The sequence below is a fragment of the Salmo salar genome, chromosome ssa08 (assembly GCF_905237065.1).
Source record: "Salmo salar chromosome ssa08, Ssal_v3.1, whole genome shotgun sequence".
Taxonomy (NCBI): domain Eukaryota; kingdom Metazoa; phylum Chordata; class Actinopteri; order Salmoniformes; family Salmonidae; genus Salmo; species Salmo salar.
In genome coordinates this window covers 15,130,620-15,149,318 of record NC_059449.1, presented here as the reverse complement: position 1 = coordinate 15,149,318, position 18,699 = coordinate 15,130,620, and the positions used below count along the sequence as shown (strand labels likewise).

The 18,699-nt window shown below is 42.0% G+C and overlaps 1 protein-coding gene across 5 annotated transcripts in view; it reads right to left on the bottom strand.

The window, feature by feature from the left end:
- Positions 1 to 18,699, bottom strand: part of LOC106602341 (protein FAM13A) — a 77,768-nt gene that overhangs the window by 32,591 nt on the left and 26,478 nt on the right. For all 5 annotated transcript variants that reach the window (XM_045722811.1, XM_045722814.1, XM_045722813.1 and 2 more), the window contains exons 6-9: positions 17,217 to 17,336; positions 16,204 to 16,290; positions 10,412 to 10,650; positions 319 to 363 (exon numbers count right to left, since the gene is read on the bottom strand). In XM_045722811.1, the coding sequence (XP_045578767.1) occupies positions 319 to 363; positions 10,412 to 10,650; positions 16,204 to 16,290; positions 17,217 to 17,336 (491 nt within the window). The remainder of the gene's footprint in view (positions 1 to 318; positions 364 to 10,411; positions 10,651 to 16,203; positions 16,291 to 17,216; positions 17,337 to 18,699) is intronic.

Sequence of the window (18,699 nt, the reverse complement as noted above, 5' to 3'; positions counted from 1 at the left end):
TCAACCTCAAGGTTGACAGAGATCCCTTTCTTCTCACTACTATACAAATCAGGGAAATGTTTTGGTTTTTACAGCTTTACGGGAAGTATTGTTGGACCAGAGACCACGTGCTCACACTGCCGCCATCATAACAACGACAGCTTGCATGTGCACAGCAATGCCCCCTCCCTCCCCTCCTCTTTCTGGTGGGCCTATTGTTTCCTATGTTAATGCATTGAGATGGCATGAAATGCAGCGGATAGGCCCTATGACCCCACATCTCCATAATAACATGCTGTCGGCCTCTTTTCTCAGGACAAAAACAAGTCCAGGACCTACCTTATGTAGAAAGGAGATATGGGTCTGCTGTCTTCCTCTTGGGAGCTGAAATGCAAAAACAAACAACAAAAAAACAGTTAGGTTAGCCACTGTGGGGTGAGAGTAATGCAATATTACATATGAAGGCACACTTTTTTTTCCTCCCCTTTCTCTGCACCCCAGTGTTTTTTTAGGGGACAGAATGTCCTTTTGTCTCTGGAACAATAGCCACCTAATGCTCCAGTCAGTTTTGTTAAAGCTTGTCTCTGGGAATTATTGAAGCGACAGTTGAAGGGCCGTGTGTGCCCTCCTCTGGTATAGCTCTGGCGGGGCCTGGGCCAATAGTTACACATGACAGAAATGATGCAACAAGAACGGGAACTTCTTAATGTGGAGATTGCTTAACATGTACATATCCTGAAAAATACTTTAACCTGCTGAGGGCCTTACTACCCTAAACATCATGTAGCCTACAGAAGCATGTGTGTGATTAACATAGTGTATACAATTGCTGCAAAAAGGCCTAAATATTACATTTACATTTTATTCATTTAGCAGACGCTCTTATCCAGAGCGACTTACAGTAGTGAATGCATACATTTCATACATTTTTTTTCTTTCCATACTGGTCCCCCGTGGGAATCAAACCCACAACCCTGGCGTTGCAAACACCATGCTCTACCAACTGAGCCACACGGGACCACACGGGACCATATTGCCACGGAAAGGGTTACATAGCCTTCATAAGGAAGCCAAACCTCAATCACCAGTGCCATTTTCTCATAACCACGGGGTACAGTACAAGGAAGTTGGCAATTGTGCCAATAAACAGCTAATACTGTCTAATCATGGGTTGTAAATACAGTTAGACACTTTTGAAATAAACAATAGACTCACTAATACACACAAGACTGAATTGTGGTTAAATGGGCCATTGAGAAAATATTTGGACTGTGTTTTTGGGTACGTGCAGTAGCTCCAGTAGTCTAACGGTAAGGGGGGTGTGAGTATGTCACTGTCTAGGGCTGAGAGGGGAAAACATACCACTGGTTTAGCTGCCCGGGGTGTAAAGGCCTAACACCGCACCAAGTTCAAAACAGAGGATTTAGGTTTCAGTTTGTCAGGAACCGAAATGGGCCGAAGTTCATTCAACTTCAAAAGCTTACCATATCACATGACCTGGCCTCTATCTTGAAGAATTCTGAATGAGTGTGTATGTGAGATTTTTTGTTGCATGTTTGCGTTTCTTCCCTCACCTCCGCTAATACAACCGACGTACATAGTCTATGAAATCCCCCTTCCGGATCAAGGTACCAAGCGCACCTCACAACAGCATTTCACAACGTTTACGTATTGCTAGTGGAAGCAAGCCGAGAAATGTTTCCCTATACTTACGCCGTGTTAAACAGTCTGGCAAGCCTATTAAAATAATGTGTGCTGTCACGAATTGTTGCAAACGGAAATCCTGCTTACCCACTACCTTACTTAAGGAATAACAAGTGGCTTTGTTGAGGAGACTTAATCCTCTCAGAGGTGATGGAAAACTACCAAACAACTTGGCCAGGCTGGCAACCCTCCACCATTTTGGAGACAAATAAATGATCTTTATTTTAATTCAACAACACATTTTTACCATAGTGCCCTATTGACCAGGTTGTTTAAAGAATGGTTTCTCAAACATTGGTTGAAACGGAGAAATATTCAATTTGGGTTCCAGTCCAGGTGACTCCATGTCCAATAGGAGGATCTTACTGGAGTATACGTTCTCCTGATTGGAGGTCAGTGTTCCAGCCCCCTCCCCCTTCTCCTCTGCGTCCGCCAGGCCTCTTCCACACTGCTTTAATAAGGACGATAAACCATAGCCTGCTTCATGGTCCATTCTTAGAATATTTGGAGAATAGAACCTGCAGTGTACCAAACCTAAAAAGCTTGGGCCGGTTACCTACTTGAGCCCCTATTGGTGTACACTCTCATAACCCAAGTTACAGACGGTACATTCCACCATAGACCAAGGTGTTAAGGGAAGGCTACCATAAACCCATCACGCTTCAGAGATTATGACATTTTTGCCAAAGGGGCAATGGGGTAACATGCTGGAACTGTAGCCAATTGTGAATGAGCAATATGGTTGGTAGGCAGCTTTCCTTCTCAACCAGTAAACCTGTTTTCAATGCATTTCTAGCATAATTCTAGAGTAATGAAATGGAACAGCTGGCGAGAGCACAGTGATATACTCATATGATCATCCAGATTCATTATGTTCAGAGGTACCAATGACCTTGACCTGTAGTTGTACTGTGGTTGACCAGTGTCAGCTCTTCACGTTGATATTATGGCCATAAACAAGGTCAATGGGGTTAAATCACCATGGCAGCAGGAACATGGCGACTTCCTCTTACACTGAACAAAAATATAAAAACGCAACATGCAACAATTTCAACGATTTTACTGAGTCACAGTTCATATAAGGAAATCAGTTAATTGAAATAAATTAGGCCCTAATCTATGTTGGTCACAGATACCTTTAAAAAAAGGTTGGGGAGTGGATCAGAAAACCAGTCAGTATCTGGTGTGACCACCATTTGCCTCATGCAGTGCGACACATCTCCTTCGCATAGAGTTGATCAGGCTGTTGATTGTGGCCTGTGGAATGTTGTCCTACTCCTCTTCAATGGCTGTGCAAAGTTGTTGGATATTGGCGGGAATTGGAACACGCCGCCATACCCATCGAGCCAGAGCATCCCAAACATGCTCAATGAGGGACGTCTTGTGTGTATGCAATTCAGCTTTCATGAATTGTGTACAGATCTTGGATACATGGGTCTGTGCATTATCATGCTGAAACATGAGATGATGGTGGCAGATGAATGGCATGACAATGGACCTCGGATTCTCGTCACCGTATCTCTGTGCATTCAAATTCCCATCGATAAAATGCAATTGTGTTTGTTGTCCGTAGCTTATGTCTGCCCATACTATAACCCCACCGCCACCATGGGGCACTCTGTTCACAGTGTTGACATCAGCAAACCACTCACCAACATGATGCCATACACGCTGATGTGATGGGCTGGCGTGGATAGACGTGGTCTGCGATTGTGAGGCCGGTTGGACATACTGCCAAATTCTCTGAAATGACGTTGGAGGTGGCTTATGGTAGAGAAATTAACATTGAATACTCTGGCAACAGCTCTGGTGGACATTCCTGCAGTCAGCATGCCAACATGCATGTGTGAGACATCTGTGGCATTGTGCACGTGTGTAATGATCATGCTGTTTAATCAGCTTCTTGATATGCCACACCTGTCAGGTGGATGGATTATCTTGGCAAAGGAGAAATGCTCACTAACAGGGATGTAAACAAATTTGTGCACAAAATTTGAGAGAAATAAGCTTTTGTGCATATGACAAATTTCAAGGATATTTTATTTCAGCTCATGAAACATGGGACCAACACTTTCCATGATGCGTTTATATTTTTGTTCAGTGTAAATAGTCATTAGTCATTAGTCAACACCAAAACACCAGCTGATAGCCTACTTATAATAGCAGAAAATGGCCGTCACATCTACAGATGGGCCTTTTGAGAGTGAAGGGTCAATGACAGACTTGGAAGTCAAACATGGCAGGAAACTAGCGTCTTCTTGACTAGTGCCATTGCAGTCTCATCTCTTCCTATACATTTCCGAACCCCCCTCCTAACCTATAGGCCGGTTCAGCAGCCAATAACATTTGAGCCAAGTCTCTGACCCTCTTGTCCTATTGGCTGCTCCTGAGCCAATGACACCTGTTTGAATAAGAATTTATATCCTCTCTCTCTTTTTCTGCAGATGGGGACCATTTTAGGGGTATCCTATAGGTTAGAGTGGGTGAGGACAGAACAGGTCTGAGCCAGCTTATAGGGTTTTCCCACTTTAAATCCAAGCAAACTTGTTGGATCCAACTGATGGAAGAGGCTCCCTGTTGGCCAACAATAACCTCCCCAGAGTGTCTGACACTCACACCACACCGTTACATTCCTCACCCAACCCCTCACACACACACCCACACATCCCAACCCGCTTTCAATGGATTTCTTTCTAAGAAAGATAATGGGTTACGTCACAAGTCAGTGAACCATGGCAACTTCATACAACAACCAGCATGTGCATGTAGCCTGTATCTAGAAGAGAACATATGAGTGCCTACGTGATGTGGCAGGGAGCCTAGCAGTTAAGAGCATTGGGACAGTAACTGAAAGCTAGCTGGTGTTGAATCCCAGAGCCAACTGGGGGCTTGTGCTTCTGATTTGAGACATGAGGATGAATTGATAGGAGCCTTTGTAATGATGAAGCATCCATCCTGGTTGCTAGACAGGATCAGTGTCTAAACCGTGCACAGACAGTGGGCAAACATTTCTTCACAGTCTCCTAGTGTATCTCTGATGATGCGATTGCTCTATGTAGTATCCTAGGAAACCCAGTGTAGTCTACTCTCAATGAGATCTGGGGCCGGTTTGTAGAAATGCAGGCAGGTTCAATGTTAAACATGCACATGTGGAGTTTGCATAGCAGTGCCACTGGCAAACTGGTATTTTCCAAACCGGTGAGAGGCTGATATGTAAAGCAAAGCCCTTATTCATGGCTCAAAACCGGCTTATATACCGGCCATCTAAGTTGACATGTGGAAAATGTAGCACAGTGAAGTGCAGATTAATCATCTGAATCAATTGATGGAAAATGTGTAATTGTAGTTATTTTAAAAGGGGCGATCTGATAAAGACTAGCACAGAAGGATGAAAAACAGAAGTAGAGAGGGGACAGAGAAGTAGAGGAGGGGCCAGTAGGGGATATCCTAGCCCAGGGGTTACAATTTGACCCCAGAGAAATCTCAACTGATAACCTAAGTACGTATCTTATATTTACATTTTAGTCATTTAGCAGACGCTCTTATCCAGAGCGACTTACAGTAGTGAATGCATACATTTCATTTCATGTATTTTTTTTTTTTTGTACTTCCAATGGCTTAGGCCATTGTATCTTCCAATGGCCTAGTTCTCACAGTTCAATATTTAACGAAATGCAGTTTAACACCACTAGCATTATACCCATCTCTCAATTGAAATCCAGTTTGATCCAGTTTGTTCCTGCTTAGTGCTGGGTGCTGCACTGACACAGATACTAGCCTGACACATAGCTATGGAAAGTAAGAGCAGCTTAATTGCACATGTATTTATATACAGTTCTAGTATTTGTACATAGTTTATGCTCAATGTTAGCCATCCTATACTCCACTGAAAACATGAGGCAACCAGTAGGCTTTGGGTTCCCAGGCAGTGAAGTATGCATTTCCAAATAGGTCTGGCAATCCTTCGCCAGCTATACCAGTCTGCTGAACTTTAGCTAAAAGGTTCGTCACATCATGTGACAGCCGCAATCCAACACTGTACCAGTCAGCTATTTGCATAGCTACTAGCCTATTAGCATCCCAACAAGAGACAGGGTTGCTTATGAAAGCTACGAGGGTCCCCCTGTCACCCGATCCCCAAATCGGCCATCCGATACCCCAGACGAGGGTATTTTTAAGGTGTCGGAAAGATCCTCCGATAGATTTACTGTCCCTATGAAGTGCATGGCGAGGAAAGCTGTTGCCACTCAATGGGAAAGCACCTGTTGCTATTGCTAGGGATAATAGGTAATGATATTTGACATTTATTTAGATGAAAATCTGTAGATGCACAATGTCATTTTCAAGAGTGTCCAAATGAAAATGAACTAAAACAAACAATACGTAGTAACAATAATAATATGGCAACTACTGTCCTTCAATAATAACAACATTGAAATAATAATAATAGTAAAAAAGCCCTCTAGAAAGTCCCATTTTACAACCTAAAAAGGAATAGTGTTGATTTGTCATAGATTATCTGTCAAACATTTTACTATGGTTGTGTCTTGTTGATACAAAACATACACTGTACAGTTGAAGTCGTAAGTTGACATACACTTAGGTTGGAGTCATTAAAACTCGTTTTTCACCCACATTTCTTGTTAACAAACTAGTTTTGTCAAGTCGGTTAGGACATCTACTTTGTGCATGACGCAAGTAATTTTTCCAACAATTGTTAATTAACAGACAGATAATTTAACTTAGAATTCATTGTATCACAATTCCAGTGGGTCAGAAGTTTACATAAACTAAGTTGACTGTGCCTTTAAACAAGCTTGGAAAATTCCAGAAAATGATGTCATAGCATTAGAAGCTTCTGATAAGCTAATTGACATCATCTGAGTTAATTGGAGGTGTACCTGTGGATGTATTTCAAGGCCTACCTTCAAAATCAGTGCCTCTTTGCTAGACATCATGGGAAAATCTAAAGAAATCAGCCAAGACCTCAGAAAAAAATTGTAGACTTCCACAAGTCTGGTTCATCCTTGGGAGCAATTTCCAAATGTCTGAAGGTACCACGTTCATCTGTACAAACAATAGTACGCAAGTATAAACACCATGGGACCACCAGCCGTCATACCGCTCAGGAAGGAGATGCGTTCTGTCTCCTAGAGATGAATGTACTTTGGTGCGAAAAATGCAAATCAATCCCAGAACAACGGCAAAGGACCTTGTGAAAATGCTGGAGGAAACAGGTGCAAAAGTATCTATATCCACAGTAAAACAAGTCCTATATCGACATAACCTGAAAGGCCGCTCAGCAAGAAAGAAGCCACTGCTCCAAAACCGCCATAAAAAAGCCAGACTACAGTTTGCAATCGTACTTTTTGGAGAAATGTCCTCTGGTCTAATGAAACAAAAATAGAACTTTGTCCATAATGACCATCGTTATGTTTGGAGGAAAAAGGGGGGTGCTTCCAAGCCGAAGAACACCATCCCAACCGTGAAGCACGGGGGTGGCAGCATCATGTTGTGGGGATGCTTTGCTGCAGGAGGGACTGGTGCACTTCACAAATAGATGGCATCATGAGGGAGGAACATTATGTGGAATACTTAAGCAACATCTCAAGACATCAGTCAGGAAGTTAAAGCTTGGTCGCAAATGGGTCTTCCAAATGGACAATGACCCCAAGCATACTTCCAAAGTTGTGGCAAAATGGCTTAAGGACAACAAAGTCAAGGTATTTGAGTGGCCATCACAAAGCCCTGACCTCAATCGTATGGAAAATTTGTGGGCAGAACTGAAAAAGCTTGTGCGAGCAAGGAGGCCTACAAATCTGATTCAAAATTCACCCAACTTATTGTGGGAAGCTTGTGGAAGGCTACCCAAAACATTTGACCCAAGTTAAACAATTTAAAGGCAATGTTACCAAATACTAGTTGAGTGTATGTAAACTTCTGACCCACTGGGAATGTGATAAAAGAAATAAAAGCTGAAATAAATCATTCTCTCTACTATTATTCTGACATTTCACATTCTTAAAATAAAGTGGTGATCCTAACTGACCTAAGACAGGGAATTTATACTAGGATTAAAAGTCAGGAATTGTGAAAAACTGAGTTTAAATGTATTTGGCTAAGGTGTATGTAAACCTCCGACTTCAACTGTATATAGGAGTATTGGGGGTATGGCCAGGCACTCCTAATGCATGTTTTCAAAGACAGTTTCAGGCTTTACCTGAAGTTATTTTTAGATGCTGTTATCTTATCTACTTAAAGGCAGTAAAAGATACAAAAAAATACTGCAAAGTCCACAACTTCGACATATGCATTTATACTGTATTTGCGTACATGCACATGTGTGCCTGTGTCCAGATCAACTGCTAGAGAGCTGTACTACACAAGCTGTAACATAACACTGCCTCGTATATCGGTTCAGTTTAGCATCCGTTAGCTTGTTCCTACTATTTTGTTTGCTTAGCAAACATGTTCTATTTGCTCCTGCGAGATGAGCTCTGCTTTCATTTTCCTGGCTGATACTTAATATTGAATATCTAGTGAGAACATTTATTTCTTACAAGCCCTGTATCAGAGGTCCTCTTCCAAGTAACACCACACAACATGAGGCCTGTATTCAGCAGTTACCAGTTTCCACTGAGCCATTTATTCATTGTGAATAAACACTGAATAAATATATATTTGGGCTCTCGAGTGGGGCAGCGGTCTAAGGCACTGCATCTCAGTGTTAGAGGCGTCACTACAGACCCTGGTTCGATTCCAGGCTGTATCACAAACGGCCGTGATTGGGAGTCCCATAGGGCGGCGAACAATTGTCCCAGCGTAGTCCGGGTTAGGGTGTGGCCGGGGTAGGGTGTGGCCTTCATTGTAAAAAAGAATTTGTTCTTAACTGACTTGCCTATTTAAAGATTAAATAAAAAAAATAAAAAAATATGTATTAGCAATTCCTTTTAAAACAAACTTGATTTTATGCATGCCCAATATGACCAGGCCAATATTTTGTCTTTGCCATTAACAACTACCTGCAGGAAGCTTATTGTTTTATTGATTGATTGATTGATTGATTGATTGAGTAAGCCCTCCACAGACAAAAGCTCCATCTTAAATCATTGCGACTGCATGCCATGCACTGAGGACAAGGCTATCTTTTTTACGAGCAACTGAACACTGGATGTGCTAGCTAGCGCTAGGCTAATGCTAACATCAACCCTAAGGAGGCCTCAACAACCAACCAACACAGCTGTACACGTTATTTTGCAGACATGCTATTCCCAGACTGGGAACACTTGATCCGGACAGGGTCCAGTTTCAGCCAACTTATAATAAATATGTTTAGATGGCATTGGGATGTCACAGGAGCCTTGCGACCAAGATCGGCTCTCGGCTTTTTAGATCCCAAATGGCAGCTGGCTGTTCTGAGTTCCGCACAATCACCGTACAATGATGGGAACGTCTCACCAACGCAAACAGTGGTCATAAGATATTTACAACTAGTCTCTCGTACTGTTTTATTACACAGGGTTACTAGTATGTACCTCTAAACTCAACTCATACTGTACTATTACATACTGAAAATAAAAATAATAATAACTATTTCTATAGCGCTTTTCAATACAAGTAACAAAGTGTTTCTCATCATAAAATAAAATTACTAAAAAAGAAACAAAGACAGGAGGAAGGAGAACAAAACAAGACAGCTAATTTGAATCACACATTCAAATCATACATTAAAAGCATCTTTATAAAATGGTGTCTTCGGCAGGGATTTAAAAAGAGACACTGAATCTGCAAGCTTGGTCTCCTCTGGCAGACCCTTCCAAAGCCTAGGGGCCCTAATGGAAAATGTTTGGTCTCCTTTCGTTTTCAACCTAGACTTTGGAATGGTCAACATGTCCCTGCCTGAGGATCTCAGGCTGCGTCCTGGCTCGTATGGAGATAAAAGATCAGAGATATAGGACGGGGCTAAACCAAGCCGTAAACATGATTGCTAGAATCTGGGTTCTAGCAAGGAGGGGGCCAAATAAAATAACCTCGGATTTCTTCTCATTGAGCTGGAGAAAATGTTCAGACATCCAACATTTAATGTAATAGTGCATGTATGTATTGTAATAACGTGTAACTCAATGTTTACTAGAATGTTTGTGCTTGGTTATCATATAACCTATGACCCCCACAAATGATAATCATAAAGGTTTGTTTTTAAGATTGTTGAAGATAAGAGTGTATCACTCTAAGTGACCCCCATAAAATCATATAAGTTGTGTTAGCAAACTAGGCTATACTTCAGAAGTCTTGGCTGACAACCAGGACCTGCAAGCTGTGTTTCTTCTCTGTTATGAGGCAAGCTTTAATTATTCAGGGAAGAGGTGCTACATGGACTACTGAACCACCAATACCATATGCACTGGAACACAGAGGTAAAAGTACTAAAGAGTTTTTTGTTTTATTATAAAAAAAAAGTGTTTTACATACATTTTCCTGCATTTGTAGCATTTTATTATGCATTTAATAAAAATAATCAGCTACCTAATATAACCTCTTTCCATTGACAGCGTGCCTCACCCCACTCTCTTAATAAGGTTTCACATTCGTGGAATTTTTAAAATCCCAGACATCCTATTGTGCTCCTGAATGGATACAAACATCATGAACTACTAAAGACTACCTATTTGTAACTTTCCACCATACGGCCCCAAAATAACGGTCTGTTACAACACTACACACTGACCTGTTCAGGACCTCCGTGGTCTTGACCGTGTTGACGTCCCAGGCGTCTGTGGCTGGTCCCTGAGGGTCCTGTGGGGAACCTGGTGGGGTCAGCTCCATCCTCTCAGGGCTGGGGCTCCTCACCTCCGGGGCCAGGGGAACGGGTAGGACCAGGGGCCTCACATAGGGCAGCCCAGGAGAGAGACTGGGAAGGTGCACGGCTTGGAGCACCGTCGCTGTCTCGCGCTTTACTTTCCTCACCTGTGGAAAGAGACAAGGAGAATGAAGGACGGGTGAGGTGGGTGAATTCCCTGTAATACCAGAGCCCCGTGTGTAAAGCCAGAGATGTAAACGATACCTGCCTCAGCATACTGTCACAGGGGAAATCAGATCAGCTGTGCTGACCTTTAGTTGGGTTACTACAGAATAAAACATGCATTGGAGGATAGGCTATATACAGTAGAGACATGAAGGTTGGCTAATAAAATAACAAATGAAGGGGGAAGGTTAGCCTTAAACTGGGTTGCATTCATTTGGGCACACCCTAACAAAACAAAACAAAACATTTCAAAAACATTTGGTGTTCAATGCAAATCGCTTATTGGAAAAGTTTAGATAGTAAGTACCCATTTTGGCCTGTTTGAGTCTGTTTTATGCCTAGTGAATACCACCCTGTGGAAATGAAAAGGGTTAAACTCCTATTTCTCTTACCGTGCTGACTCCTAGGGGGTATAGCTGGCGGTAGCCTGTCGTATCTACGGTGTACCTAAAGCACCTCATCCGTACCACTGCTATGTCACACCGCCCTTTCTTCATGTCGATGGTGTGTGCACCACTAGGCTATACCGTTTCAGTTCTACAGAGGTGCGCTAGCTACATCTAATGCATTTAACTGAGAGGTGTGTATTTGGGGGTAAGAGAAAAGTGTGAATGAAAAACGTGAAGTTATTCAAATGTTAGCAGTCCACTGTTTTGTAAGCCTAATGGGTCTGAAGCCTACAGCTCAACTATTGATCAAAGGCACAATAACCAATCCCGACAGGGTTTGGCTCTGGACAAAAGCCAATGCTAAACCATTTAATGATGAGGAATGGAAGCACTTTATCAGTGAGCCACGTGAGCCACATTTATCAATGGAACATCCAGTCAGGGCTGGAATCGTTGTTTTTTTCTGTTACTAGGAGAGCCATGGAAAAGGTCTAGTAGTTGATGTTTTTCCGTTACAGAACAGTTTGAAAAGCTTCTAAGCCTAAGGGACTAGATTTTGCACATCGACGACAGATGTCAGGAGTTAAGTGATGTATTTGGCTTAATGTTGGGGGCGGTGTATCCAGAACGCCAGAGGGTGAAGGGGGGGTGATGACCCCTCCACTGCTAGAAAACACGACTTCCAATCTCTTAAAGCACCTGCAATGGCAACACGACCAACACACAACTCATAGCGAAAAACCCCCTGAGACCTGACCACTGCTGCTGAAGATGACTGTAGGCCGACCTCAACCAAGGCTTGATTTTTATGTGTGTTTGTGTATAGGCCAACGTAACGTTGACATTGTTTACACTGAGTGAGGATGCACAACGTTTTGGGGTGTAATGCAAAAGCAATATACCGAGTATTATAAACTGAGTGGTTCGAGCACTGAATGCTGATTGGCTGACACGCATTTATTTTTACTACTCTAATTACGTTGGTAACCAGTTTATAATAGCAATAAGGCACCTCGAAGGTTTGTGGTATATGGCCAATATACCACGGCTAAGTGCTGTATCCAGGCACTCCGCGTTGCATCATGCTTAAGAACAGCCCTTAGCCATGGTATATTGGCCATATAACACACCTCCTCATGTAACTAATGACTTTTTCCAGGGAGTAATAAGTAATTTGTTATTGTTGAAAGAAGTAACGAGTAACAGTGAATATATGACTTATTTTTTTCTAATGACCCCAACACTGGTGATGTCAGGAAGTGGCTGATCAGGAGAACTATGGGTAAATAAACGCCATTCTGTCACCAAGAAAGACAAACTGCCAGTATGACAATGTGTTAATGGCAGAGTTTTTAGGCTAAACGGTTTATTATTGTCCAATTGACCAAAGAGGAGGTGACCTCATTTGAAAACAATGGCTTAACAATTACAAGTTGGATCAAAAATCCAAAACACACCAAATACTGCCAAAAGAAATACCAACAATCTGTGATTTGACGAGGTACACTCCGTTCTGGAGTCATTCACAACCACCTGTGAAAACATGGCTTCTAAATCACCAACTCTACCTTTAGTTGTAGAGGCAGAGGCAGCGGCGTTGACAGACCAGTTGTCTAACCTCTTTTGGTGGAATGAGAGACATACCTGTTAATGTGTTGTTGGCCCTGTGAAGAACAACACCCACTTGGCTGAGACTCTCATCACAACACAATGATCCAAAAACACAAGCTATTGTTTATAGCAGCAGAAACACTTTCACATAAATACCGGAAAAGGAGTGACATTAAAATTCCAATACCGCTGTTACCATAACAACAGAATGTTTGCTTACATTTTGAAATGTAAATATAAATAAGAGCACAAGCAAAATAGACTACAGCAGTTGAATGATAATGTCACCATGGACTTTTTTTTAGCTGAGAAAGTCCCAGCTAAAATGGGGAAAGTGACTTGAACTCACTACAGGAGTGTTCACTGTGTTGGGTAACGTAGCACATACAACAACAGGTGAACAGGTTCAGATATACTACATCATAAACATATTTAGGGCCCTCTGACCGATGGTGCCAATTACTCATCTCACATTTCCCAACACTAGACCAGAGCCTCGACAGATAAGCTGGATTTACAGCCAGGCTCTACAGCCAGGCTCTACAGCCAGGCTCTACAGCCAGGCTCTACAGCCAGGCTCTACAGCGATATAAATACATCTAAACTGAGCCTAATTTATGCAAAATGGAAACACTAAGATTCGATTAATCGATTCCATACGTCACAGCCCCTCTGTTGCACACGACAGATTTATATAGACATGCCAAACTACAGTGTCACACTAAGGCCCCAAATGTGTGTGTGTGTGTGTGTGTGTGTGTGTGTGTGTGTGTGTGTGTGTGTGTGTGCTTACTGCAAAATACATACATCTGAATAACTCTCAACAGCAGAACCGTACCAATGGCTTTTCAACTATAGTTCCCCCTCCCACCATAAAGTCAAATTACCAGTGGCAAGCCAGCTAGCTAACTTATCTACACACCATATATCTTTGTTAGGTTATACATTTAAACAAGACCGTCATCCAAGGCCATCATGGGTAAATATCCCTGTTAAGCATACATTGATTTTATTAGGCTGCAGATTAAATTACACTATACCGTATATGGCTACAAAACTATAACTAAAACTGATCATTTATAAGAAAGATGTTTATAAAGGAACCCCATGGTGAATTACAGGATATGACTGTATTTATTATGTAGTGGGGTCATGCGCTTTATGTGACTGCATCAACATGAAATGAAAGGTAAATTCCCTTCATTTTCCATCAACATGAAATTAAAGGGGAGTTCCCTTCATTTTTCATCAACATGAAATTAAAGGGGAGTTCCCTTCATTTTTCATCAACATGAAATTAAAGGGGAGTTCCCTTCATTTTTCATCAACATGAAATTAAAGGGGAGTTCCCACCATTCTAAATGCCCTTGAATTGTTATATTTACTGTTATCATTTGAATTACAATTGATATTAACACATTTGTTTTATCCAGGGCCATATTAATTCAAAGGTCAACTGGCGTTCTAACATTTCCTGGAACGCTATCAAAGCCAACTTCACTGAAATGGCTCAAAATCTAATGAACAAGCAAGCAAAACCAACGTGTTTGTCAACAACAATATTACCAAGGAGCAACAACAATGTAGTACGCTAGATTAGATCATGCTAGCGATGCTAAATATGAGCCTAATGCACAGGCTCAGTGACTTTACTGACTCATTTAACATGACATTTTAGTCATTTAGCAGATGCTCTTATCCAGAGCAACTTACAGTAGTGCGTGCATACATTTTCATCCTTTTTTCATACTGGTCCCCTTGGGAATCGAACCCACTACCCTGGCGTTGCAAGTGCCACGCTCTACCAACTGAGCAACATGGGTCCTGGGGACTCTGCCAGGGATACGCCAACAACAAAAAACATCCCTCATCAGCAATAACTTGTCTTATTTTTCATCACACCATGCTACGCTAATCCCATTGTTAGCTCAATCAGCATTTCTCAATCTCTTCTCTGGCTTCTGTCTGGATATTAAAGAATATCCTATTGGCTAACTCTGCTAATTGTTTTATAGCCGTAGACAAACAATACATTCAGCTAGTGTATGTAGGTCTATGAGTCACAACAATAGATTTTGAATTTTATTCCATTCTAAGTCAAGGGTTACAACTTTATGAAATATCTAAGAACGGAAGTCGGTTGGTGAAGGCTATTCGGCTGTCTGCATCATAATGCCACAGGGAGGGCAGGAAGGGCATATATCCTGCGTAGCTCCTGTGTGTCATTGTGAATTAGCTTGATTGTTGTTGTGTTGTGGCTCGTCTGGCTTCCTCTCACTGATTTACCTGATCAAATCAAGTCATGTGAGCGAGTGGCTTGATCAGAGCCATCACTATCAGAAGCCCACGACCAGGGCCGGCTCCAGGCATAAGCGTTCGCTTAGGGGCCCGGACTTTACAAAAATGAGTCGGGGTCTCAACTTACTGTTGAGAGTTAGAATACACAAGGTGCAAGTTTGAAATTTGGTTGTGGATCAGCAGTTTTTCTCTTGTTTTGTCAGTCACTGACAGTCAATCAGCTAACAATTTTTAGATTGTTAAGTTAGTCTAGTCAGTTATCTAAACTTGTAGTAATCGTGGCCGAATACCGACCGGGCACGCAGCGCCCCCATTGATTTTGTTAGTCACTCTCACTCACATCACAAGTCATGGCAAAATTATTACAACTGCAGAACACTTGCTTTAAAACTGCAGCATTTTCTCTACACTCCATGGCAAAATGAGTAGGAAATATACTTTAAAATGTATGCTTTTCTTTCCACCGTCAGGAGGGGGCCCACTAAAATGGTTTGCCCGCCTGGTGGGGGGAGGGGCAACCAAATCTTGCTTCGGCCCCCCAAAATGCTCAAGCCAGCCTTGCCCACGACTGACCCTTGATGGGTATAATACAAAACAGAATCAATGAGTTAGCCAGCTAACTTGCCTAAATATTCTGAAATAACAGGTATTTATTTTTTAAAGATAAACTTGAAATGGGCATGGTCTAATTGGCTCAATAACCAAAAACACATCTAAGTACAACTTTCTAAAAATGCACCAGAAAATCAATTGTTATTTCTGATTGTTTATCAAAGTCATCAAACTGTGCATGTGCACAGCGCGCGTACATGCGTTTATGTGTGTGTGTGTGTGTGTGTGTATATAGGGGAGATGCAAATACAGCCACAACAACATTGACAACATTAGGTAGTTTGTGGCATCAGGGCCCGTATCCACACAGCCTTTCAGAGTAGGAGTGAAGTTTTTAGCTCATATTGAATAAGACTATATGGACAGATGGGGATCTGATCCTAGATCAGCAATCCTACTCTGAACCAGAGCTAACCCACCATATATCAGATATAATCGATAACACGTGTCTGTGTTACCATGGTTACGGTGCAATTATAAGGATTGGATGTCTATTTTAGGATAGTGCAATCTTAAGGCAATCAAATAAACATTGTTAATGTTTTTCAGAGAGAACAAGTCAATACTTGGATGTATTCTCTGTACCTTCTTTTTCCTTGGAGTTATGATTGGATTTTCATTGGATAGTTCTTTTGATGACTTCGTGTCATCTGGTGGACTGTTGGAAGCATTCTGGAAACATAGAGGAGGAATGACAAAGTACATATCATATAGTTCATATAACTTACGATTGTTTATGCATCAAGGCATATCACAGTGCATGTGACTGACGGGGCATATTAATACATGGGCTACTAACAATATAACTAGGGGTTGAAGTTTGCCCAATTGCTCAAATGCAATATGACTTTGTGAATATAGGATGATTGCGGCAATAAACAGCTATGAGTGATCACTGTATCAGTCATTTCAACATATACTACATTGGATACCATATCTGTAGTATCCTCACGTGTTGACCTGGAGTAGCATGTATCACAGCTGAAACTATCACTATGAAAATATGATGCAGGGACTTGCACATGCATGTATAGGTGTGACGAAATATGTTTATTTTACGTTTCAAAACCATGTCTAATTGACTATGTCATGTGACCCTATTGTTGGTATTAAAAGTACCATGTTGGGGATTTCTTAGTTAAAAGTACTCTGTTAGAGGAATTCCACACTGTTGGAGAATTCTTAGTTAAAAGTACTCTGTTAGGGGAATTCTACACTGTTGGGGAATTCTAAGAGTCGTAGTTCGTGTAGATTAACACTGAGAATCCTACATGTGTACATTGGGCACAAACACATACCTAAACCAGTGGAGGCTGCTGAGGGGAGAACGGCTCATAATAATGGCTGGAACGGAGCCAATGGAATGGCATCAAACCATTCCACTTATTCTGCTCCAGCCATTGCCACCAGCCCGTCCTCCCCAATTAAGGTGCCACCAACCTCCTGTGATCTAAACATTGTGTTCCATGGCAGGTGCACACACGCAAACTAAAACAAGTATGCACTAGGCAGGCAGCACGTACCCCTCATACAGATACCTAAGCATTGTATTCCATGGCAGGGGCACACAAAACACACACACACACACACACACAGACCTTTTTCTTTCTGGGAACTGGAATAGTTGTCTTTTGAGTGTGTGTGGGAGTGCTTGGTGTGGTTCCGGGTGTTTTCAGTGACTCAGTATCTGTCCTATTCACCGGGGTCTCCTTGGCTTCCTGGGAAAAAGACAACAACAAAAACGTTTCACACACAATCCACCTATTGACCATTGACCTCCCACATGCCCCTCATTGCTTTACTCCGCACGTAGCCATGGATACAGGTGCTCCTGTCCTTTTACTGTAAGAAAGAGGGGGGCGTGAGTTGACCATGGGGGTGTTTGGGTGGAGGGGGTGGGGTTAGAGGTTAGAGTCAGGCAGCACAGCACATTTGACCTGTCTCATCTGTTCTGGACACTGTTGTGAGGGAGGTAGAACATACTGTTGTGAGGGAGGTAGAACACACTGTTGTGAGGGAGGTAGAACACACTGTTGTGAGGGAGGTAGAACACACTGTTGTGAGGGAGGTAGAACACACTGTTGTGTGGGAGGTAGAACACACTGTTGTGAGGGAGGTAGAACACACACTGCTATGAGACTTGTTAATCACCCTGGGAACTCATCACTGCAAAATCATTGGGAATTTAAATCAGAAGACATTTTTACATTGTCAAATGATTTTCACTCTCCAATTCCTACCCTTGGCCCCAACAGAAATGTTCATCTAAAGTCTGTTCTGGAATGTTTAGCTGGCATGATATTTCACACCATTAGATGAGGCAATGGTGTACCTTCAATAAAAAAGGAATAAAAGCCTACAGTAACTCATGCTGCTTCACTGGACCTGCCGCTCTATAGTGGTCAAAAGGAGGTGTAGCCCTGCGTGTAAGGAGATCCCAATAGGAGCTGGTCAGGCGGAGGGATATCACACAGGTCAGCAGCCAACTGGGGTCTCGGGTGTTGTGAGGCCCCTAAGGCCCCCCGAGGCCCCTGGCTGCTACAGACATTTACAGCACTTAACAGAACTAGAGATATCTTCACGTGAGGCCACCACACACACACACACACACAACATGCAATGATAAATACACTCAGCACTTCCTTTGAGGGCTGACTGACCAAATTACCACTTTGTCCTTTATGTAGAAAGTGATTGAGAATCTCAAAATGGAACTCATGATAAAGTGCTACTTCATGGAATTAAGGTATGTTTGAGACATACTCTTAAAATTAAGCATTTATGAAGTCATGTACAGTACGTCTGGGGTAACAGTGTTAGTCGAGTAACCAGACCCTTGTACTGTACCAGTCAAAAGTTTGGACATACCTACTCATTCAAGGGTTTTTCTTAATTTTTTACAATTTTCTACATTTTTGAATAATAGTGAAGACATCAAAACTATGAAATAGCACATATGGAATCACATAGTAACTAAAAAGTGTTAAACAAATCAAAATATATTATATTTGAGATTCTTCAAAGTAGCCACCCTTTGCCTTGATAACAGCGTTGCATTCTCTCAACCAGCTTCACAAGGTA